This window comes from Bubalus bubalis, chromosome 3, assembly GCF_019923935.1.
Source record: "Bubalus bubalis isolate 160015118507 breed Murrah chromosome 3, NDDB_SH_1, whole genome shotgun sequence".
Taxonomy (NCBI): domain Eukaryota; kingdom Metazoa; phylum Chordata; class Mammalia; order Artiodactyla; family Bovidae; genus Bubalus; species Bubalus bubalis.
In genome coordinates, this window is record NC_059159.1 from 139,620,480 (window position 1) to 139,645,846 (window position 25,367).

General features: G+C 39.2%; 1 protein-coding gene across 7 annotated transcripts in view; it reads left to right on the top strand.

Annotated features, from left to right (window-relative positions):
- Positions 1–25,367, top strand: part of NTRK2 (neurotrophic receptor tyrosine kinase 2) — a 400,572-nt gene that overhangs the window by 36,279 nt on the left and 338,926 nt on the right. For all 7 annotated transcript variants that reach the window (XM_025281959.3, XM_006080618.4, XM_006080619.4 and 4 more), the window contains 4 exons: positions 1,893–1,967; positions 2,080–2,151; positions 6,831–6,899; positions 10,113–10,267. In XM_025281959.3, the coding sequence (XP_025137744.1) occupies positions 1,893–1,967; positions 2,080–2,151; positions 6,831–6,899; positions 10,113–10,267 (371 nt within the window). The remainder of the gene's footprint in view (positions 1–1,892; positions 1,968–2,079; positions 2,152–6,830; positions 6,900–10,112; positions 10,268–25,367) is intronic.

Consider the following 25,367-nt stretch of genomic DNA (forward strand, 5'->3'; position numbering starts at 1 on the left):
AACAGTAGGGTTACATATTTGTTTTCAGTGCCTTAATTGGGATGCTATATATCTTAAATGTTTTGAAAAAGAAAGAAAAATCCATTCTAATGCAACTTCCTGGAGTGTCTATGGAGCTCCAAGTATTACCCATTCATTCTTCTATCCCTCCATCTGTCTGTCCACCTTTCACTCTTGAAGACCTGCTTTGTAAAGGTACTTTGTTAGATGCTATGGTGCATGTTGTGGTGGTGGTTTAGTTGCTAAGTCGTGTCCAACTCTTGCGACCCCATGGACTGTAGCCTGCCAGACTTCTCTGTCCATAGGATTCTCCAGGCAAGAATACTGGAGTGGGTTGCCATTTCCTTCTCCAGGGGATCTTCCCAACCCAGGAATTGAACCTGGGTCTCCTGCATTGCAGGCAGATTCTTTACCAACGGATCCAAAAGGGAAGCCCCATGGTGCATGTTAAGAATTACAAAACAGGATCCAGCTATCTTCAAAAAGAGGTCATGATCTAAGAAAAGTGAATAGACAGATGCTCAGATAACTTCAGCACAGGGTAATTCCATGGTAATAGGTTTGATAGCTTTGTGTTTATATTACCAGTGACTTTACTGGTTGCAAGTGACAGAAATTTCAGATCAAACTTTCATTATGAAAACTAACCTCAGAGACAAGTGGATCCAAAGGCTTTAAGTGGCATTTTCAGAGTCCTGTCTCTCTTTTTATCTCTTAGCTCTCTTTCCTCCTGTGTGCTGACTTCATTCTTGAACATTACCTTTCCCTGTGGTAGAAATATTTCTCATGGAATCCCCAAGCCTGTGTACTCTTTCAGCTAGGATCCCAGAGAAAGAGAAAGGCATTGTCACAGCATGCATCTTTTGATTTTAGGGAAGCTTCTCATTAGTCCAGTCGAGGTTACAGCACATTTCTAAGCCAGTCATAGCCAGGGGGATGGAGCTCTCTGTGCAACCAGCATTACCTGTCTACTCCTGTATTTGAAGGACTGGCAGATGGGGAAGAGGTTTCTACAGAGAGTGAGCGTGTGCCTGCATGCATATGTGCTAAGTCGCTTCAGTCGTGTCTGACTCTTTGTGACCCTATGGACTGTAGCCCACCAGGCTCCTTTGTCCATGGGACTCTCCAGGCAAGAATACTGGAGTGGGTTGCTGTGCCCTCCTCCAGGGGAATCTTCCCAACTCAGGGAATGAAACCACATGTCTTAAGTCTCCTGCTTCGGCAGGCAGGCTCTTTACCACTAGCATCATGTGGGAAGCCCCTCTACAGAGAGTACACGAGGCCAATGTGGGGTTTGTGAAATGTGGCTCCTGAAAGGAAATTTTCATTTCATTACTGACAAAAGCAGAAAGAGTGGATCCTGGGCCAGGAAAAGAGAGGGTTTGGAGGAAGGGATGAAAGGAGAGAAAGGGGGAGGGGAATCTGCCTCAGTGTTTCCGGAGGTAAAAGGAAGGAGGGACTGCTACTCTTGGAAGGTGAGGACAGATGTGACTTGTCCTGTGTGTGGTGGTGCCAGCATCCCTGTGGCTGTCACAGATTGAAATGCTTTTGAGAGGTAGTGGATGCATTTGTAAGTTATTTTCATCTCTGTATCCAGGGGATACCTTGACTGGAGAGGCAAACTGAACTTGTTAGTTGAAAGAGTGATAAAAATTTAATAAGAAACCTGATGGTCCTGTCATTGAATATGAAACCTGCTCAACCATGGTTTCTCCTTGATCACACTCAGTGTTCCTCCCCTTGCTGTATTTAAAATAAATGGTGGGGCCAGGTGGGTGGGGAGGGATCACCTTGAGCAGTCTGGTGAGGTTGGATGGAAGTTGCCTAATTTTTATGGATTTCCTGCATTGAGTCTTGAGTTTGCACTCTGTTTTTCTTTTCTTTTTTTGCAGTTACATTGCAAATCAGAAAAGATTAGAAATCATCAACGAAGATGATCTTGAAGCTTACGTGGGACTGAAAAACCTGTGAGTACTCAGAACTTGCATACCTTATGTCAGAACTTTTTTATGCTCTGTAATAGTCAGAGGGACGGGTGTTCATTAGTTCTAACATTCACGCCATTGTGTACTTTCTTAGGACCATTGTGGATTCTGGATTAAAATCTGTGGCTCATAAAGCATTCCTGAAAAACAGCAACTTACAGCACATGTAAGTAAAGCTTGATTCTTTTGCTTCCCAGGACCCAATTTATTCAGTGTTTTCCTCCTCTGTTTATTTTCCTCCTTTCCCAGCTAGAAATCTCCTTTTTAAAAGTTAGTATAGCTTTGACAATAGCTTAGAAACATTAGCTTTGATTTCTGAATAGCTTCAGAGGGGTACTTAGAACAGCCTACTTATTCCCTTTCATGAATTTCTGGGCCATTTCCATCTTGGACGGAGCAATAGGCCAACAGAAAGGAGTCTGATGTGAAAACTATGTCCTGTACAGCGTTCTCGATTCTTTTCCTTGGACTCATGACATGTTCCCTGGAAGACATCAAACTAGTGGAATTGAAAGAAACTGACTTGGCCTTGGCCTTCACAGGGAACTAAAAATTGCTCATGCACTTTCTCCTACAGTAGGTCCTCTTTTGAACCTTCATTTTCCCAAAGCTATCTGCTGTGATTGATAAAAGTGGAGAAAAATCAATCATGAAACATGCCAGAGGTTCAGACAATTGTAACAATAGCAAAGGCTTCCACTGAAGTCAGGGTGATATCAACTGATGTCAAATGGAAATAAGACAGTGGGGTCACTTAGGTTGTTTACTGTTAAATCCTCTTAGACGATGGCACTTAGTCAATAAGGTGTGGCCTTCCTAAGATGTTTCTTCATGAAGCAGAGGATTACCCACCCTTAAGCTCTGATTGTCACCCCTCACACCCGAAGTTTTCAGTAGGAATTTCTGTGGGAAGACTCTTGCCTGCATTCACTGGCTCTCTTGTGCTTTGCAGGTTCTCTGCAACAACACCTTATATATTTCATAGTCTATAGTTTACTTGCAGAATTCTTACCTGCTTGGTCTCACTTGATTTTTCTAACAGTTGATAGGAAGGATCTTTCTGATTCCCATTTCATAAATGTATTAATAAAATCAGGTCTCCAGATAGAAAGTGGCAGAATTTTGATGCAGGGCTCATCTTGGCTATGTTCTTTTAGTAAGAATACAGAAAATAAAATGTGTTTTGCATATAATGAGAGAATCATCCCGTGTAACATTTGTCCTCTTTCTTTGTCTTGGGTAGAACAGTTCCCTGACTGTTGCTCAGTCCAGTCTATAAAAGAAATCATTCTCTTTGAGTAGATTGCCTGGATACTCCATGGTGATTTGTTGATCTTATGAAAAACCTTAATTTCATCAAGCTAGTACAATGCCTTCATATTTCATAGGTGGCATTAATGATGAAGTCAATTTGAAAATAAAGTCTGTAGAATTAAAATGCAAAACTTTTGGAGAAAGGTGATAAAACTCCAAGGAACTTTATTAACACATTTCACTTAGAGGCTTTTTGGCAGCATCTCTGTAGTTGGTTTGCCTGCACAAATTCTGATGTCTTTATATAGGCCTTGATAACATAAACAAGAGAGAAGAAGTTGAACACAAGAAAAAGGTGAAATGCTCTAATGCAGTCACTTAAGTGTAATGAATGACCTTGGTGGTTATGTACTGGTATTTTCATTACTGCTGACTATAGACCTGAATTACTCAATGACTGCATTTTACTAGCTATTTTACCACATCACTTCCTCTGACGTTATGATCTAAATAGTGGGCTATGGTTAATTTTGGTTTTACAGATAGACTTATTTATGACTCTACTGTGCCTCTTCTATTTTCCCTACTTTCCTTGTTCTAAGATATTTATATGAAAACCAAAGCCACCTTTTATAATTTTTTTTAGGCTGATATATGGTAGAATGATTTTAATGGCATTCTCTGGGCTGTACATACTTATCTAAAGTCAATTATTTGTCCAAGTCTCCCAAAGAGGTGTCATTTGAAAATAGGAAACCAAGGAGATGGACATAATCTAGTTTTTTAACAGCCAACAATTGGGAAGTCTAATTACTGATCAAACTACAAACATTACTGATATTTGTGGTGATTGTCAAATGGTAAGACAGCATGAAGTCAGGCTGATATTCAGACAGAAGTCAGAGTGTCAGTAAGTCACATGACAAAAGAGAGGCTTCTAATGGCCAAAATAGAAGTTCATTTCAGCAGTTGGCTTTAGGAAGTGGCGGGGAGGAAGGGATTCATTCAGGTGTCTGCCTTTCGAGACCTGGGTCTCAACCTCTTCCTATGACTGAGAACTCAGGGCGCTGGTGTGTTCTCCTTGATTTCCTGAGCAGCATCCTTAGTTGATTCCCAGCACCATGACTGTACGGGAGCTGATAAATATCTGTGTATGAAAGGCTATTTCTCTCTACCCTTGGGATATACTGATTATCTCTCTGAGTTTTCCCAACAAAATAAAAATATTCACAGGAGCATCTGTTTCACTTTGGGCTTTAGGGACATTCAGATTGGATCTTGTCTGTTACTTTCATCATTCCTCTCCTGTTGCTGCTAAGTCGCTTCAGTCGTGTCCGACTCTGTGCGACCCCAGAGACGGCAGCCCACTAGGCTCCCCTGTCCCTGAGATTCTCCAGGCAAGAACACTGGAGTGGGTTGCCATTTCCTTCTCCAATGCATGAAAGTGAGAAGTGAAAGTGAAGTCGCTCAGTCGTGCCCTACTCTTAGTGACCCCATGGACTGGAGCCTACCAGGAGCCTACCCTACTAGCTCCATGGGATTTTCCAGGCAAGAGTACTGGAGTGGAGTGCCATTGCCTTCTCCGCATTCCTCTCCTACACTGTGCTTATTTAGTACCCCATGCTGACTGTCCAGAGCCCCCTAGGACTGATCCCTGAATTTATTTCTAGGTGCCTTTAATTCCTGCCCAGTCCCTGAGAACTCAGAAACTGTGAGAAAAACCAGTATTTGTGTTTTCCAGGGGCTTTGCAGAGGTGCTAATTAGCTCCTTTGCAAAAGTTCTATAATCAAACAGTAAGAGGATTGTTGATTTTTTTTCCTCCTCTCCTCCTCCCTTTTGGCTTTTGGCCCCAATAATAAGTATGGTTCATAAAACTCATCTTGTTCCCGGCTCTGGGCTGTGTTGCTAGCAGCTCGACAGGGCAGCTGCCCCTGTGCTGGCTTGCTAGCTGACCTGGAACTGTGACAATGAGTATGTCCTCTTTCTTTGCGTCCTCATTCCTCATTCTTCTTGGGAGGAAAATAAGGGTTTTTTGTTTTTTGTTTTTTTTTTACTTCAGAAGAATGGGGATTTGTGATGAAGATGAAAACATGTGTGCCTTACAGGCCGTGGAGAAGACACACAGAGTAACTTGTCAATGTATTATACTCTAGTGACACCCATTCGTAATTCACGTTCCAAAAGAAAAGATTTATGTGGGCACATTTTACAACTTTCCTCTGGATTATTTTTTCATGTGGGTGAGCACTTTACACTCAGTGTGAAGAGAAAAGATGCCAGCAAAGAAGAAAGAGGGCATCTTGGTGTGAGTGAAGTTTGAATGAGAGGAAGTCTCAATACAGAATTAAGCTGGACGTGGCCATGTACCTTCTCGAATTATGAGCTACCAAAGTGGCATTTTCTTTATCCATCCACTGACTAGTGTTTGTTCATATATTAGCTCCTCCTGGTCCTTAACTTCTCTCTGGAGGAAACTGGCCAGACATACCAGGAGACCCTGACCCATGATTTTGTGGGATGGATACAACACAGTAGCCTCAGTGCGGCCAAGATTGCTCTCCTCTTAGCTCTCCCATGTTTACCTGACTCCCAGCCCAGTGCTCACTTTGCTAAACTGGAATCATACACTGGAAGGCTCATCGCAAACTGTTGAAGGCTCAGCTGTTTTGTAAAAGCTAATATTTGTTTTACATTTATGTTACTTATTTAAACACATGTCTAGAGGCCCAAGCATTGCACCCTTTTAAAATAAATTCGACCAGTAAACAAATTCACAGGAGTCAGCTGCCAGTATTAATGCTTTGAACTCCCCAGCTCAAGGTCTCATGGCACGGAACACTGGAAACTAAAACTCCTGTTTCATTAAATGAAACTATTAATATATATTTGAAACTTGTCAGTAAATTTGTTAGTATTTTTCAGTCGCAAATAGCACATATTTTCATTGTCTGGATGGTCCAAATCTTCAAATGATATGTTGCTAGACTATTTGTTCTGGACAAAATCTGAGATATTCTTTGTTTATCTGGTATTTTGTTTTATTGTTCTCATTGTGAAATTGTTTGGTTATTTGGAAGTCATTTAAAAGCAAGCACATAGAGTTAATCAATAGGTATTATCTTTTTGATTAGGATGTATTAAATTCAGTTAATATTCAAAATTTTGTGTGTCATGTTAATATTTCAGAATATTCATGATGCTTTTTATTTTTGAAGTATCTTTTCATCTAGTGAGTTTTGCTTTAAATTTAATTTAGTTTAATCCTCCTATTAATTGTTCAGAAAGTCAAATATCTCTAGGAGGTATATAACTTGGCTCAGAATATGGAAAATAAACTTTTGGGTAAAAAAGAGATTTACAATAGACATTATGAAAATTATAAACCCCCCACCCCAACCCCACTTTCAAGCAAGAATTATAGCAGAGGCAGGAAAAACTAAGATATCTCAAGGTGAAAGAAAGAGATTACTGGATCTAAGTAAGGCAGGAACCATGATCAAATAAAATTATGTTTTGAAAAAAAATTCTAAATACTTTATTCCGGAAATGTACGCTTGTAATTCACATTTAATGTTTTTGATTCCTTTCAGCAATTTTACCCGAAATAAACTGACGATTTTGTCTAGGAAACATTTTCGTCACCTTGACTTGTCTGAGCTGTAAGTAATAATTTTGTATGGCATTTGCAGAAAATAATTTCAAAGGAAAGTGTAATTAAGTATTTTTAAAAATAAGCTATGCTGCAAATCTATTTTTATATCAAAATTTGAAAATGAGTTGAAAAACGATTTCTTAATTGTGGGCTACTTTTTTTATTCCTTCACTAGTGTATGATTCAGCAATAAAAAAATAGAAATCTCAATAGTAATGTATCATTTATGATGAGTTTAAATGTTGTTTTTACATAAAGGACTTGTTTTCTAAAGGAGAGGAAAAGACAAGGGTTGTATGTGAAAAATATGGCTACACATCTCATAGCATTGGTTTGGTTTTTGTTCTGTCCAGGGCCTAATGGAGAGCAAATGCATTCAAGGAGTAAATATTAATACCAGTGGGCAAAGCCAGCAGGCACTGTTGGTTTATGCTCCAAATGACGGTGCCCACTGGCCCTTAATGAACACTGGAGTAGAGACAACCCTCTCCCTACCCATCTATCTTTGTGAGACTTCCTATAGGGTCGGTCACTGCATTCAGGATTTATCCTCATGCCTAAATCCCTTTTGTTGTAAAATGATAGGAAAAACATCGAAATTTATTGATCTTTGATAGCCAGCATTTCCAAGTGTGCTGAATTCTTATTCATTTATTTATTTGGCTTTGCCAGTTCTTTTAGTTGGGATCTTTTAGTTCCGGCATGTGGAATGTAGTTGCCTGATGAGGGATTGAACCAGGGCAGTGGGAGCTCAGAGTCTTAGCCACTGGACCACCAGGGAAGTCCTCTTAATTCTTGTGCTGTCACTGTGAAGCAAGTATAAACTGTTGACATTCCTACGCAAAGAACCCTAAAGCCCAGGATGTGTGTGTCAGAAATGAGCAAAGGTGGACCAGGTCTTTGAATACTAGGCAATAACTTTTTCTTAACCTGTATGTGGCCTGGGACGTAGGGTCCACCTCTAATTCACAAAGAAATTGTGCAGATTAGAAGATGCCACTAGTAGAGCAACACCAAGTTAATGAGTTAGGTAATAAAGAGAGTTACGTGGTGGCAACTCTTTTGGAATAAACATAATCCAGAAGGTGGCAACACTGGTTTTCTAACCCACCAAGAGTTTAGTTGAGGATTTTTTTTTTTTAATTTTATTTTATTTTTAAACTTTACATAATTGTATTAGTTTTGCCACTGAGGCTTCTGTTGGCCTATGTTAGCAATGAAGCCTGTGCATGCGTGCTCAGTCGTGTCCAGCTCTTTACGACCCCATGGACTGTAGCTCACCAGGCTCCTCTGTCTCTGGAATTCTCCAGGCAAGAATACTTTAGTGGGTTGCCGTTTCCTTTTCCAGGGGATCTTCCCAACTGAAGGATTTATCTTGGGACTCCTGCATTGCAGGTGGATTCTTTACTATCTGAGCCATTTGAGTTAGGTTCTAACTTAGGGCTGGGCATACAAAGCTTAAGGAAGACATGTGAAGTAGAGTAAGCTACTTGTATAAAAATTTTGAGCATCACTGCACAGACTTTTCGTGATGGGTTAAAAATTGGATTCTGGTTTCATTTTCACATGTCTCAATATTCTCCCTGTAGCATATTTGATCAAGTCACTCAACAAATGTTAACTGTGTGCCTGTTACAAATCAAACTAACATGACATTAGGCCATGGGGATGTAAGGAGAAAGGTTTGTGCATTCCAGGACTCTGCTGTCCAGTGGAAGAGGTAGAAGCCTAAACAGATTAACTCTAACCTGCTCTAACCATCACTGCAAAAGAAGTCTGCTCAGTGTGTGAGAGAAGAAGCCAGCTGTCTGCCTGTGCTGTATGGTCGGATGAACACTGGTGTATTTATAATTGAAGATCCCTTTGCTTCTTTATTCCTTCTTAGTTTTTCATGGATTCAGAACACCAGGAAACAACTTAGTTGGAGTTTAAACATTGTGGATTCAAAGGCATATTCCATACCTAGTAGTGTCAACTCTTATTTTGGTGTTGGAGGGATATTTGGAGGCTGTCAAGCCAACACAAATTAAATGAATATGCCTTGACCACATTTTCCCCAAAGAAACTTCTGGAAAAGTCTCCAGGGATTCTGTAAGATTCTTAGAATCCAACCAGAAAACCACAGGAGTAAATGATGTTGCAAAGCCCAGGTCCTGTCCTCAAGGAAATCTCAAGTATTGTGGTTAATGCCAGGCAGAGCCTACATAATGATTTTAAATGGCCTCATTTAAAGGCTCATTTCCATAAATGGAAGTCATCTTAAATAGGCCACTGAGTATTATAAAAAAGCATTTAAAGATTTTTTTCTTGTGGTTTTTATTTTCCTCTTGACTACTTCCTCCTTTACCAATCACAGGCCACAGGAGTCCAAGGCAGCATGTCTGAATGGTGGCTTTCTCTGTGAACACCCTCTGACAAGGGGCTAAGTAGCTCAGCCTGTAGCTCAGTTGCCCTTGCTCTCAGAAAACCTGAGCTTGGGATGGGCACACGCGCGTGTGTATGTGTCTGTGTGTGTGTGTGTGTGTGAGAGAGAGAGAGAGAGAGAGAGAAAGAGAAAGAGAGAGAGAAAGATGTCTGAGAGCTTCCTTCCAGGTTCCATCAGTCACATTCACTCCAATTTGACTTTCTTGCACCAGTCAAACTGGACTGTGATCGTGTCATTTGGAAAGCCGGGAGTATACCCTCCTGGCACTCACACTTTTGTCTTGTATTCATAATCTCATTTTTAATTCAGATAAAATTGCTCTGTCCTCCACTGAAGTTTGAACTTATTAAGTGGTAACACTTGAATCTCTAACCTGGTTAGAAGTCAGTATGTTGATGTTCCTGAAAACTTAACGTTGGCTTCTTCCCTTAAGATCTTCATAACAGTGTAATAACTCTGATAAATTTGTCATGGCATCTTATTTTTCTCCATCTTATGAGACATTGTTTTCCATACTACATTATGGTTATTTCTGTTCCTATCTTGTTTCCCTATGGGTCTGAAAGGCCTTATATCACTTTGCATCCTTTAGCCTCTATGGGGTGTTTACACATAGCAGAAGATCAGTGTTCAATTAATGAGTGAATAATAAGTAGTTATACTATAAAGATGGGTGTGTCTTCCACAGATTGCCAGCTGGAAGGAATTCATAATGTTATTGTGCTTTGTTAGACACTTCTATAGCTAAAACTGAGAAAGAGAAGGCTGATTGGATTTCATTTTTGTTCCATGTAGGATCCTGGTGGGCAACCCATTTACGTGCTCCTGTGACATTATGTGGATCAAGACTCTTCAAGAGACTAAACCTAGTCCAGAAACTCAGGATTTGTACTGTCTGGATGAAAACAGCAAGAATATTTCACTGGCAAACCTGCAGATACCCCATTGTGGTAATATACCTTTAAATCAATGAGTTCTATTTGCTATTAATTATCTAATTGCCATTGTGTGATAGAGAGACTGTGAAGGTTACTATTACCCAGATTTTGTATATATGCTGTGGATGTCTCTACTGGGTTGGGCCACGTTTGTGTGCAGTAGCTGAGAGCAGCTTTGCTGAGCATTCTTTGCAAGTAGAATATTAATGCTCAGTGGATGATTTTAAGCCTGCAGAAAAAGTGTACACTGTTTATTCCTTTGTTTCTTTGTTCATTTTTCTGTCCATCCATCCATCCATCCATCCAAAAAGTATCTGCTGAGAGTGTGGTACTTCACTAGCCATATATATTTGGTTGGCACCCAGGCTATGTAGAGCAGGGGTCCCCAACCCTTGGGACTGTGGACTGCACAATTAGAAACCAGACTGCACAGCAGGAGGTGGGCAGTGGGCGAGTGGTCAGTGCTCCATCTACTGCTCCCCATTGCTCCCCATCACTCTGGCATTACTGCCAGAACCCCCCTCCCCACAACCTCACTCTGTGGAAAAATTGTCTTCCATGAGAGTGATCCCTGGTACCAAGAGTGTTGGGTACTACTGATGTAGAGGAAGGATCCCAGGGGATAATGTGTCCTGGCAGCATGAGAACATATGATTCAATATAGAACATTCCCTTAAACTTGTCTTGGTCCCAGATGTCAGTGTCTCTTGGTGGGGTGCCACAAATGTGCCCTTAAACATGCTTTCTCCCATGTCTGGGTTTACAGTCTCCTTTAGCCTTGTCCCCCATTTCTCTCCCCAGCATTTGTACTTCCAGAATTTAAAAGGGCACCATATCATAAAATTATAGCTCTGTGAGTGCCAGTGTGTTTACAAGAAAGGAAAATCCAAGGGTTCTGGTTAGAATTTTACTGCTGAGGGCTCTAAGGACATACCTCTGTAGTACCCACATATGCATATTATTCCTGTGTTGAAATTTTAATCAGTCAACCAGTTAATCAGTTCACAATTAAATGTGATCTTCTGGCCCAGTGGCTGGTGACACAGCAGACTGTCATGTAGCACCTGGTTCTTGTCTGAGGGGAATCTGTGTATTAACCATAAACTTTCAAGTCTTCATTTTCAGAGAAGTCTATTGTTTGGAGTCAATTTTTATTTAAGGAAAATATAGCTGCTGCACATTTTTAATGAGAATGTAATAAAGGAATGATAAGCATTTGTTTCTTCCCCCGAGGAGTCTTAGAAGACAGCAGTTACCCTTTCCCCAGATTTGTGTTGTAACGAGGGCCCTTTGATTTCACAATGGGGAATAAAGCTTTGTCCCTTGTCAACTTCTCTCAGCTTTCTTTATTAGCCAGTACTTAAAAAAAAAAAGCTTTTAATATCTATCTTTTCCTGATAACTGTTCTCTATTCTGGTATAAATTTGTACCACTGAGAGAAATCGCCTAGAGGGACAAGAAATTGAATGTTGAGTCACCTGGCCACTTGGCTGGCTCCCAAGTCCCCACGGCTATTGTGGCCACACTGTTTCAGCAACCACCAAGAGGGGAAAGGGAAAGCATCTGACTCCTGCTCTGATTTCACAAAAGGCTCTTAATAGACGTCTGCTTTGCCCTTGCCTGAAACCAATTCTTTTTTTTTTTTTTTTAACTTTTGACCATATTGTCTTGAGAACATTCCTATAATACACCCACCTAATGTGTTGTTGATAGACTGTTGTGATTGGGGTAGGGGAGGGATAGGAGTGAACTGGTTCTAATGTTTCCTGATCAATTTGTCAATTTTTAATATTTTTGAATTTGTTTCCTACAAATTAGTCAATGAACTCTGTGTACAAGAGTGAGGCCTTGAATCCACTGCTAGAGGGCATGTGTTTGGTTGATTGATTAGGACTGAATGATTACTTTTATGGTCATATTCAAAATTAATTTCAGTGTCAACAATGCTTTTCATAAAGCAACATTAGAAAAGATGAACTAACAGACTTTTTTGTATGTGTTCTTAAGCTGTTATGTTCTTTCTCTGCTGACTTTTACTTTCTTTCCAAAGGTTTTTTTCTTATAATTGCACAAATACTATTAACACAAATTTTTGCAAAAATAATTTCCTACATTTGCATATTAAACTTGTCTTTTGCTTGTTTGTGATCATTCAGATCAGTAACCATAGATCTAGCATATCTTTTAAATCCTTGTGTGCTATTCATGGTAGAATATATCTTGATTATGTTAAATTTTCCATATTGATGGGCATTTCCCATTTTATTACAAAACTATTTCAACAAGTATCCTCATACATAATCTTTCTACATACATATAGATACAAAGGCTTTTCTAGAGTACATAGTAGGAAACAGAATTTTTGGTTAATATGATTTGTACATTGAAAAGTGATTGTACCAATTTATAGCCACCCGAGCAAAGTGTACCTTATAGCAAGCTTCTTATTTTTTGTATCTCTAAAAAAATGGTATGTCATTACTTTTTAGTTTGCATTTTCCTGATTGCTATTGAGTATCTTCTGTTTTTTGGACGTTGTAATTATTCTTCATTGAATTGCTTACTTATATCTTGCCTATTTTTCTATAAGAATATTCCTTTTCCTTCCACTGATACTGGCCATTGTTTTATTTTTCTTAATTGTTTGAAAGTTATAAATTGTTCCTGTATAAATTATATAAGGCCAAAATATTTATCACACATACTTAAACATATTTTCTGTAAGTATCCAGAAAGAATACCCAACAAGATGAGAAAAGATGCTTTTACTTCCCTGTACTTTCACCTCCCTTCTCTCAGATTGTTATTATGTGAGATTTTATTTTTAGATTGTTACTTGATGTTTTTGAGGATTTACTATTTCTTTGTATGTCCTGGAATTTTGTTCCACTACTTCCTCTTGGAGTGGTTTTTCTTTTTGCTGGAGTGTATCTTCTAATATTTCTTTCAGATAAATTAAAAAAAAAAATCTTCATGTTCTTGCCCAGTGGAAAATCAGCCTGTATTTTTTCTTCTCATTGGAATTGACTGAGTGTAAAATTTTAGACTCAAGATAACTTCCTCAGATTTTTGCAGATATCACCACATTTTCCCTGTGTTCAGCATTGCTGATGAGAAGCCCAAGGCCAGCCTGATACTTCTTTCTTGATAGGTAGCCCATGCTTTTCTTTTTTCTCTAGAATCTTCTAGGATTTTCTCCTTATCCATGTTATTCTTAAATGTGACTACAGTGTAACTAGGCATGTGTGTGTGTATTTAAAATTTTATTTTGTTTGACATTCAGTGTACTTTTTCAGTGTGAGTATTCACATCTTCAGTCCTGGAAGAATTTTCTAATTTATTTAGATGGTTATTTACACTTCTGGCTCCTCTCTCCATACCTCTCACTCTTTCTATAATACTTTCCATCTGCCGGTTCTTTTGTGCTGCATAATGGGGGCCTGTTTACTCACTACTTTGCCCTTCAGCTATTTCTCCAGCTACTGAATTTTTCCTTCTGCCAATCAATTTTTAATTTCTGAAATCTCTAGTGATGCTTTTTTTTAAAATGATTGAAACACCCTTTTCCATATAGTGTTTCATCTTATCTCTAGGGTATCCTCAGTACCTAGCATGACTGATTTTCTCTTGTAAACTTTCCCTACTCATTGCTTCTACCTGGGGGCAGCTGCAGCAATTGTTGGATGCTGTGCCTGAGGTGGGAGGGCCAGGGTGGGATGAGGAAAGCTTATTCCTCTTGTCACTTCTTCTTGTTTTCTTAACCAATCACCCCTCGACTTGGTGGAGGGGAGGCCCCACTGTGCCCTGTAGTCCACCTCCAGTCTCAGGTCAGCACCGCAGCCTCCCTGTTTTGTTGCAGTACATACTCGTGTCTGTTTCGAACTGTGCTGTTTTCCTTCAATTTCATTTCCCTACTTTCTTCTGTTCAGCAGTTTCTCATAGTTCTTATACAACAATACAATGGCTTCTTATTTTTCAATATGGTTGTGTATTTAAAAAATCGATGTAATTTCTAGAGATTTGAGATGAGAGGGAGAAACTGAAGTCTGGGGCTTAGTCACATATTAATTTTCCTCACAACAGTTTCCCAACTTTGGTTCTTTAGGAGAAGTTAGATTGAGCATCAGATTATTCTAGACTGTTGGATTTAGATTCTGTCTCTGAAATTCCATGTTGGATAAGTTGGATAATATCCTCAAGTCTTCAAGTCTTATTTAAAACATAGATTAATGGTTAGTTGGCTTTTCTTTTAAGTCTCACCCTCAGCAAACTTTTAAAAGATATCTATATATCTATTGTGCTTAAGTCACAGATTGATGGAGTTTATCTTATTGCCACTTTTTTTTTTAATGAAACTTGTTAGCTAACTCTAAGAGTAATTCATAGAAGTATGGGCTTATGTATTTCATCATTGTAAACCCAACAATTTGCCAGTAACTATGGCCACTGCATTTGGTTTGCAACTGGTAATACTTTAATTTCAATAAAAAAGAGCTATTGGGATTTAATTTCTTTGGAAGGTGGGCTTTCTTGAAAAACTTCCCCTTTTAGTATTGCATTGTATAAGCATTGAGGAGAATAAAAAGTTGGCTTAAAGCTCAACATTCAGAAAACTAACATCATGGCAGCCGGTCCCATCACTTCATGGCAAATAGATGGGGAAACAGTGGAAACAGTGGCTGACTTTATTTTTGGGGGCTCCAAAATCATTGCAGATGGTGATTGCAGCCATGAAATTAAAAGACGCTTGCTCCTTGGAAGGAAAGTTATGACCAACTTAGACAGCATATTAAAATGCATAGACATTGTTTTGTCAACAAAGGTCCGTCTAGTCAAGGCTATGGTTTTTCCAGTGGTCATGTATGGATGTGAGAGTTGGACTATAAAGAAAGCTGAGCACAGAAGAATTGATGCTTTTGAACTATGGTGTTGGAGAAGACTCTTGAGAGTCCCTTGGACTGCAAAGAGATCCAACCAGTCCATCCTAAAGGAGATCAGTCCTGGGTGTTCATTGGAAAGACTGATGTTGAAGCTGAAACTCCAATACTTTGGCCACCTGATGCGAAGAGCTGACACATTGGAAAAGATCCTGATGCTGGGAAAGATTAAGGGAAGGAGGAGAAGGGGACGACAGAGGATGAGATAGTTGGATGGCATTACGGACTCAATGGACATGAGTTTGGGCAAGCTCAGGGAGTTGGTGATGGACAGGGAGGCTTGGTGTGCTGTGGTTCATGGGGTTGCAAAGAGTCGGACACGACTGAGTGACTGGACTGAACTGAACTGTGTAAGCATTATATGATGAACAAATTCTCTACATTTTAAAAATTATTTATTAATTTGTTTTTGGTTGTGCTGGGTCCTTGTTGCTGCATGAGGGCTTTTTCTGTAGTTGTTGCCAGCGAGGGCTACTCCACGTTGCAGTTCATGGGCTTCTCATGGTGGTAGCTTCTCTTGTTGCAAAGCACAAGCTCTAGATGCACGGACTTCATTAGTTGTGGTTCATGGGTCCTAGAACTCCAGCTTAGCAGTGAATGGGCTTAGTTGCCCTGCAGCATGTGGGATCTTAGTTCTCGGACCAGGGATTGAACCTGTGTCCCTGCCTTGGCAGGCACACTCTCAACCACTGGACCACCAGGTAAGTCCCCAAATTCGCTCCACTTAATAAGCAAAAACACATCCTCCATGGTGCCTGATGTATCACTTGAACATAACAGTCACTTGATTAATGTTTGCTGAATTGATCAATTAATAAATGCATGAACTGCATTATATTAATGATCAGATTGGACTAGATATTTTATATAATGTTCCAGATATGTCAGTTAAGTAGAGATGAGTTAAACATTTATATTTTTCCAGCCAAATTATTTCATATTTTAGCACTTTGCAGTTCCCATCGAAATGTTTGTCATTTTTGCATTTTGAAAGAATATCCTTTCTTCTTTCTCCTCTGCCCTTAGTGATTGAGTGAGCTCAGTAGGCAAGGCTGGGAAGTTGAACTGCACAGTTCCCGTTCCCATTCACAGCACAGTTGAAATGTCTCACAATATTTTTTTAACAGCCCCTCCTGCCGTGAATTACTGTAAATTTATTCATGCTGTGAAACATGTTGTGGTCTGTTTCTCCACCAAGTCCCTTTTAACCTTAGGAAAACTATTAATTACAAGGCAACAAAACATATTCATGTAAAATTTCCACATTAATCAGAAAAAAGGGGGTATTATGAGCAGTAGTTCTGAAGACAGAAACTGAATCACACAAGTGCTAGTGAATAATGGTTCTTTTTCCAGACTGTGCTGATTTATTACTCCACATAGAAGTGTTCCTACTACTTCTTTTAGTGTTTTTCAATGACATTATTTATAACACTATATATTCTAAATTCCTGTACTTAGTTCCTATGCATTTGGTTGATCTTTAGTGATTAGTTTTGCCGTACAAACCTTTTGGTCTTTTCCCCTGGCTGGATGGAATTATTACAAAACAGCGTACTTTATACTTTAATTTTTTTTTTCTGTAATTATGATTTAAATTTCTGGAAGAGAGTGTCTTTAGGAGGTGTTACTAGTGGATGAAATGCTTGGTTCTGAGGAGGCAACAAATGTAGTTAAAAGGCAGTGTTCTTTTGGGTCAAATCCCTCAATCTGTTTTACTGGTAACTAGTTACCATGGAACATGCTGGCCCCACAGTGAATTGTTGTTTACTTGCTCAGTCGTGTCCGACACTTTGTGACCACATGGACTGCAGTATACCAAGCTTTCTTGCCCATCACCAACTCCTGGAGCTTGTTCAAGCTTATGTCCATCGAGTCAGTGATGCCATCCAACCATCTCATCCTCTGTCGTCCCCTTCTCCTCCTGCCTTCAATCTTTCCCAGCATCAGGGTCTTTTCTAATGAGTCAGCTCTTTGCATCAGGTGACCAAAGTATTGGAGCTCCAGCTTCGGCATCAGTTCTTCCAATGTATATTCAGGACTGGTTTCCTTTAGGATTGACTGGTTTGCAGTCCAAGGGACTCTCAAGAGTCATCTTCAACATTACGGTTCAAAAGCATCAATTCTTTGGTGCTCAGCCTTCTTTATGGTTCATCTTTCACATCCATACATGACTACTGGAAAAACCATAGCTTTGACTATATAGACCTTTGTCGGCAATGTAATATCTCTGCTTTTTAATATGCTGTCTAGGTTGGTCATAGCTTTTCTTCCAAGGAGCAAGCATCTTGTAATTTCATGGCCACAGTCACCGTCTGCAGTGATTTTGGAGCCCAAGAAAGTAAAGTCTGTCACTGTTTTCATTTTTTCCCACCTATTCGCCATCAAGTGATGGATCGGATGCCATGATCTTCGTTTTTTGCATGTTGAGTTTTCAGCCAGCTTTTTCACTTTCCTCTTTCACCTTCATCAATAGGCTCTTTAGTTCCTCTTCACTTTATGCCATAAGGGTGGTGTCATTTGCATATTTGAGGCTCTTGATATTTCTCCTGGCAATCTTGATTCCAGCTTGTGCTTCATCTAGCCTGGTATTTCGCATGATGTACTCTGCATATATGTTAAATAACCATAGTCAATAAAAGCTGATAATTCCAGTTGAGGGTTGAATGTCTGTGCAGTTATTATATAAGATACCCTTAACAGTCCCATGGATTGAAATTAGGTTTGCCTTTGATTTTTTCATTATGTATAATGGCAATTTCAGTTTTTCACTTTACCAACCTTTGGACTTTTAGTGTAGAGCCTCCTTATGAAACATCAACAAAATATTATCTATGTTGTGAAAGGTTGTGTCACAGGTGTCCAGGAAGAGAGGCCTGTTTCCTTGAGGTAAACTGATGTTAATGATTTATTTTTTGTTTACTTTTGTTTCCCCTATAATTTATAGTATGCATATTTCTTTAGCATATATGTATATACTCCTTTTTTTGTTGTTTTAAACCAGGAAAACAGACTGATAGTAATTCAGATTTGTTAGCATTCACAGAAGATGAAATGCTATATTAATACTCCATGTATAATTTAGATTGGTAAACAACTTTATTTCCCTAGCATCTTAGCTGGATTGATTTTTTTTTTCTGAAAAACATTTACAAAGTCTAGTTTATTGCTTTGCTTCCTTTTATTAGAGACTGGTTTTTATCCACTAAAATACAGCAAGCCACACAGTGGACCCTTGCTTTTCTTTATCTTCTTAGAAGGCAAATAAAGCTGTTTTTTCTAAGCTGTCAGCAGCTGTTCAGATTTTTGTTTTTAGAAGTTTTGTGGTTGCTGTCACTGTCATGACAGCTCACACAAGCCCAGAAGCACAGCTTCCCATTTGAGCTTGGAAAGTCACTTTGCTAATTTTCTGTCATTTTGCAACCAGGTGTAAAGCAGCCACTTCTAAATAGGTCAGGCTCATTTTGGCTTCATTCCTGGCAGTGAAATATATATGTTTAGGGGACACAAAAATAGGAAGATATGCCAAGAAGATAGAAAGTGAGTGGAGAGAAGACAGAAAGCAGACAAAAAGCATAATTTACTTGAATATTTGTATACCCAGGGAGTGATGATCTAATAAGAAATGAACAGAGCTCAGGCTCACTAAAATGAGGTGGAAAAGAACATAATCCAGACCTGCAGATGGATATTGAAATTAAAACCCAAACTTGACCCATCTCATTTATTGCAAAGTTGAGTTGATATTTCAAAAAGTTTAGAAGTTAGTTTTCCTCAATTATTAGGAATTGAGAATGCACGTACTTTGAATTAGTGATCTAGTCAATATCATCAACTTTTAAGAAGTGTGCACCAGTATATGAAGCAGTGTCGATGGCTGTTGACCTGGATGTGGCTGGAAAGGATATACCAGCCAGCAGACCTCAGCAGAAAATCATCAGCTCTCCAGTGAAAAGGCTGACTCTCTTTAGATCTGTGCTTCCCAAGCTGCTTTAATGTGCACGTGAATCACCAGCAGTTCTTGTTTAAAAAAAAAAAAATTGCTTCTTGGGACTTCCCTGGTGGTCCAGGGGTGAGGACTCCATGCTTCCATTGCAGGGGGCATGGGTCCAATCCCTGGTCAGGAAACTTAAATCCTGCCTGCTATGCAATGCAGCTCCCCCGCAAAAATTGCTTCCTTTCCAACAGGTATGAGTTGGGATCTGAGAGTCTACATTCTAACAAACACCTTGTTCCATACACTATACTTTGAGTAGCAAGGGTTTAGACATGGGTCTTGGATTTTTGCTTGTACAACTATTTATTCTTAAACCTGACAGGAGCTTGAGTCATCATCTAGCCCACCAAAGTTTCCCCACCCTACATTCTGTGCAACTCCTAAGTTCTTGAGATGCTCTGTGTATGAAAAAAAAAAAATCCAAGATTAAAGAAATAAAAAACTATAGAAAATTCTATAACTCTGATGTTCACTATGCACATTAGTATATTAAAAGCTAAGAAATCCTACTCTAAAAGAACCATTTAACTTCCATTGATCTTATAGTTCCCATGATTGTTTGAGTACATTTCATTTCTTTGTGATATCATGGTATGGCTTTGTTATTTTTATTTTAAGAAATTTGACAAAATGTAAGATATGCACATGTTTAAATTCAGATGTACCAATTAAAGCTAAATATTCATATTAATGTTGGTAATAACAGTAATCTTGCTTGCTTGCTTAGTCGCTTAGTCCTGTCTGACTCTGTGACTCTTTGGATTATAGCCCAGGCTCCTCTGTTCATGAGATTTTTCTGGAAAATACTGGAGTGGATTGCCATTTTCTCCTCCCAGGGATCTTCCCGACCCAGGAATCAAACCCACATCTATGTTTTCCACATTACAGACAGTTTCCTTATCCACTGAGCCTTTGGGGAAGCCCAATAACAGTAAATCAGTTCAGTTCAGCCGCTCAGTTGTGTCTGACTCTGCGACCCCATGGACTGCAGCACGCCAGGCCTCCTGTCCATCATCAACTCCTGGAGTTTACCCAAACTCATGCCCACTGAGTCAGTGATACCATCCAACCATCCCATTCTGTGTCGTCCCCTTCTCCTCCTGCCTTCAATCTTTCCCAGAGTCAGGGCCTTTTCAAATGAGTCAATTCTTTGCATCAGGTGGCCAAAGTATTGCAGTTTCAGCTTCAACATCAGTCTTTCCAGTGAATATTCAGGACTGATTTCCTTTAGGATGGACTGGTTGGATCTCTTTGCAGTCCGAGGGACTCTCATGAGTCTTTTCCAACACCACAGTTCAAAAGTATCAATTCCTTGGCGCTCAGCTTTCTTTATAGTCCAACTCTCACATCCATACATGACTACTGAAAAACCATACCTTTGACTAGATGGACCTTTGTTGGCAAAGTAATGTCTCTACTTTTTAATAAGATGTCTAGGTTTGCCATAACTTTCCTTCCAAGGAGCAAGCATCTTTTAATTTCATGGCTACAATCACCATCTGCAGTGATTTTGGAGCCCAAAAAGGTAAAGTCTCTCACTGTTTCCATTATTTCCACATCTATTTGCTTTGATGTGATGGGACCAGATGCCATGATCTGAGTTTTCTGAATGCTGAGTTTTAAGCCAACTCTTTCACTTTCCTCTTTCACTTTCATCAAGAGACTCTTTTGTTCTTCTTCACTTTCTGCCATAAGGGTGGTGTCATCTGCATATCTGAGTTTATTGATATTTCTCTTGGCAATCTTAATTCCAGCTTGTGCTTCATCCTGTCCAGCATTTCTCATGATGTACTCTGCATATAAGTTAAATAAGCAGGGTGACAGTATACAGCCTTGATGTACTCCTTTCCTTATTTGGAACCATTCTGTTGTTCCACGTCCAGTTCTAACTGTTGCTTCTTGACCTGCATACAGATTTCTCAGGAGATAGGTCAGGTGGTCTGGTATTCCCATCTCTTTCAGAATTTTCCAGTCCGTTGTGATCCACACAGTCAAAGGCTTTGGCATAGTCAATAAAGCAGAAGCTTTTCTAGAACTCTCTTGCTTTTTCAATGATCCAACAGATGTTGGCAATTTGATCTCTTGTTCCTCTGCCTTTTTTAAATCCAGCTTGAACATCTGGAGGTTCATGGTTCACATACTGTTGAAGCCTGACTTGGAGAATTTTGAGTAATATTTTGCCAGTGTGTGAGAAGAGTGCAATTGTGTGGTAGTTTGAGCATGCTTTGGCATTGCCTTTCTTTGGGATTGGAATGAAAACTGACCTTTTCCAGTCCTGTGGCCACTGCTGTGTTTTCCAAATTTGCTGGCATATTGAGTGCAGCACTTTCACAGCATCATCTTTCAGGATTTGAAATAGCTCAACTGGAATTCCATTACCTCCACTAGCTTTGTTCGTAGTGATGCTTCCTAAGGCCCACTTGACTTCACATTCCAGGATGTCTGGCTGTAGGTGAGTGATCACACTATCGTGATTATCTGGGTAGTGAAGATCTTTTTTGTATAGTTTTTCTGTGTATTCTTGCCACCTCTCCAGTAATAACAGTAATAGCTAATACTTATTAAGGGCTTTATATGCACTAGACATTATCTGAAATATTTTCCATAGTATCTTATTAGCCATCCTAAAAGCTCTAGAAAGTAGATGTCTTCAGTATCCCTATTTCTAGATGAAGAACTGAAAGCTTACCAAGTATTATAAATAAACAGCTAATGACTGAGTTTGATTCTAACTGACATCTGTTTGTCAGGGCCTTAACCAATACATTGATGAGCTGCCTCCTTTACTGGGCTCTTCCAGGCCTCAGAGGTGTCTCTTATGTCCGGGCAGCTGGTCATCTCTTATCTCTAGTGAGGTTTCTCAGAGTGTAAAGATCCTGAAACTTAAATCAGGATCCCATTACCATAGTGCTGGAGGCTCTTGGAGGCATTGCTGAGCTTTGCTCTGTACTTGTGCTGATTTCAAATCTTATTAAGCCAGGAAGTAGTGCCTGGCAAATGGTTTATCCTGCCTTGGCTATTCATGCTTTCCAATTCATTTTTATTGTGCTAATTAAACCTCAAGTGATATTTCAAGTACAGATTGTTTTTTCCATTATTGAGTCTTTGGCCAGCATATTAATGCTGTAGAATTAACGTGAGTCAGATGCTTACTCATTTGTGGAAGACTTTACATTTAAAAGATCTAGACTTGGCCAATTTTTCACAGATTCCTTTGGAAACTGCTATGACAGGGTGATACAATTTCTCTGTAAATAAAGGAGATTCACTCTTCCCTCACAAATAGATGCATAAGTATTTTTTAAATGAACCAAATTTCTAGATCATGGATATGTATTGGTATTTATAGTCTGTGCTAAAATGGATATATGCAGTCTGGGAAGATGGTGTGTTATATGGTGAACACCTTCATCTTTGAGTTCAAATCCCAGGTACTTAGGCAACTTTGGAAGAGGTATTTGACTTTTCAAAACTCACATTCTTTATTAATTGAATGAGAACAAATACTTCAAGTTTGGTTGTAAGAATTAAATTAACAAAAATATAAAGTACTAGATAAGACTTCCTAGTACAGTGAATGCACAATAAACATTACAGCTAGTACTGTAATTAAGCAAACATTTTTATTTATTTATTTATTTTTTATGTTTTTTTTAAATTTTATTTTTAAATTTTATTTTATTTTTAAACTTTACATAACTGTATTAGTTTTGCCAAATATCAAAATGAAACATTTTTAGAACTGTTAATCATGTAAATTTAGGCTTGAAGGAAAAAAAAAAACATGGTAGATTTTACAGGGGAAATTAAGATTATGGCATAGCATTCTCTGCTGAGAATCTCTATTTTAACCTCTTTTGTGCTTGAAATTTCCACACTGTTAGATACATTTGTAAAATGTAGGAGATTCACACCACTGGTTTATGTTTGAGGTTCCAGGAAAGGTGTCTGTTGATGGAGCCAGCTAGTGAGGAGCTCAGACCTCAAGAACAAGCACCACGGCAAGCCCTGGCTCTGTGGTTTTTCCAGACTCAGCAGATTAATCTATAAATACAAGAAAATGGGAGAGAAGTCAACAAACATTTGTGGTTTTGCAGTTGCAAACTGGGAAGTAGATGGATAAGTAGTGACTGACTGAGGCTGAAAATACTGGTTACCAAGTTAGCAATGGGGAAAGCCAAGAGGAGAGCTTGGTTTATATTGCAGAACTTCTACCAGGCTCAGGAAGTGAGAGTTCAGTGTAACACTGAATACAGGAGAGTGGTTGAAAGATTTTTGCCCTGTACATCCCAGGTGTATATGAACTAGAAATTTATTTTCTAAAGAGGATAAAACAAAGATCATGAGGAACTCCAAGTAGAGTTGAGGCTGTGAGAGTCATAGAATGATGGGTTTACATACAACTGTTTGCTTTATACCACTTTGCTCTTCTGAAAGAAATCTGAAGAGGATTTTTGCTTGTACAAAACAAGGTGAAGAGCAAAAATGGCATTCAGCATTTGTTTTGCATGGAGCTGTTAAGAGGCAGGGGGCACCCTGAGCAGTGGGAGTGGCACCACCAAGCTCTTTCCTGGGAACTACACTCAGCATCTCATCAAGCCACCATAGCTTTGAGCTGTGTCTGTGAGAATCTATGCTTTATCTTGATTTATTCTGTGCATTTGTTAGCAGGTGTGCTAAGGTTACTGCTTCTTTGCTTTATGTCATTTCGGCTCTCAAAAGGTTTCATAGGAAAGTTCTGTTTTAAAATAGCCAGTGCTTAGTCGCTCAGTCATGTCCGACTCTTTGCGAACCCAGGTTCCTCTGTCCATGCGGATTCTCCAGGCAAGTGTACTGGAGTATGTTACCATCTCGTCCTCCAGGGGATCTTCCCAACCCAGGGATGGAATACAGGTCTCCCGCATTTTGGGCAGATTATTTACTGTCTGAACCACCAGGGAAGCCCAAGAATACTGGAGTTTTGGATAGCCTATCCCTTCTCCAGGGGATCTTCCCGCCCCAGGAATCAAACTGGGATCTCCTTCATTGCAGGTGGATTCTTTACCAGTAGAACTACCAGGGAAGCCAGAGAAACCTGTATTTCTAGTTTTCTTCCCCTTCTGAACAGGACACTGGAAGAGAATTATCTGCATAATCTGACCTAGAGTACCATCCAGAGAAGGATTTAAGGATATTGACACGAGGTGGTATCCATTAAAGAGGCCGATAATAGTGAAACTCTGCAATGATACTGGCAGTTAATAATATGTAATGATTCTAGTGCCCCATTCTTAAAGACTAAAGAACAGCCAAAGATCACAAACTGTTTGAGAAAAGCTTATATTAAAGACAAATACAAAACATCCAAAGAAAGAAAAAGTTGCAAGAAACAAAGTTGATTTAGACAGAAGAAAAATTGATAAGAAATTATCATTAATGTCTCATAGATATTAGGGATTAGAAGAGATCTTGCTTCCATGAAATAAACACAAGAGTGTTAATAATAGCAGACCATTCAGGAACAACAATAAGCCTTGGAAACTAAAAGTAAGACAGAAATGAAAATATCAAAAGAAAGCTTGCAAGGTAAATCTGAGGAAAATTCCCCATAAATAGAGCAGATAAAAAAAGACAGGATACAGGAAAGAAAGGTTTAAAACAGATGGGTTACCCAGTAAGTCTAACCACTAAATGCAGATCTAAGTGGTGAGAAGGCATTACATCATAGTTGAATTGACATAGTTTTTTTCCCTTTCTTAGTGGTTCTTATCACAGTACTGCATCCTATAGTTAATGCAATCTTAAATTTGATAAAATATAACTATTACAGTGTTTCAGCTATCAGTAAGGTTTATAAACTTATAGTAAACTTCATGTTTACATTCAGACAACAAAACTTCATAGCATATGGTAAGATATGAACACAGAGTGGTGTGAATGTAGTACGGGCATGTAGGAGAGCTGTCTTTCTGTATGAACGTGAGCCGAGTTCTCATCTTCCATGGTGAGAGGCCAGTAGATTATGTTAAAACAGAAAAACCAGGAAGCAGCAATATAACCACAGTATTTAGTGATACAGTGATCAATACCCAAAAGGAAGTTAAAAGATGAAATGAGTGCTTCTGGGGAGCAGGAAATAGTGCCACATGGGTACTGTTTTTCACACTGTAGTTTGAATATTTTCTTTTTTCCCCCTGGG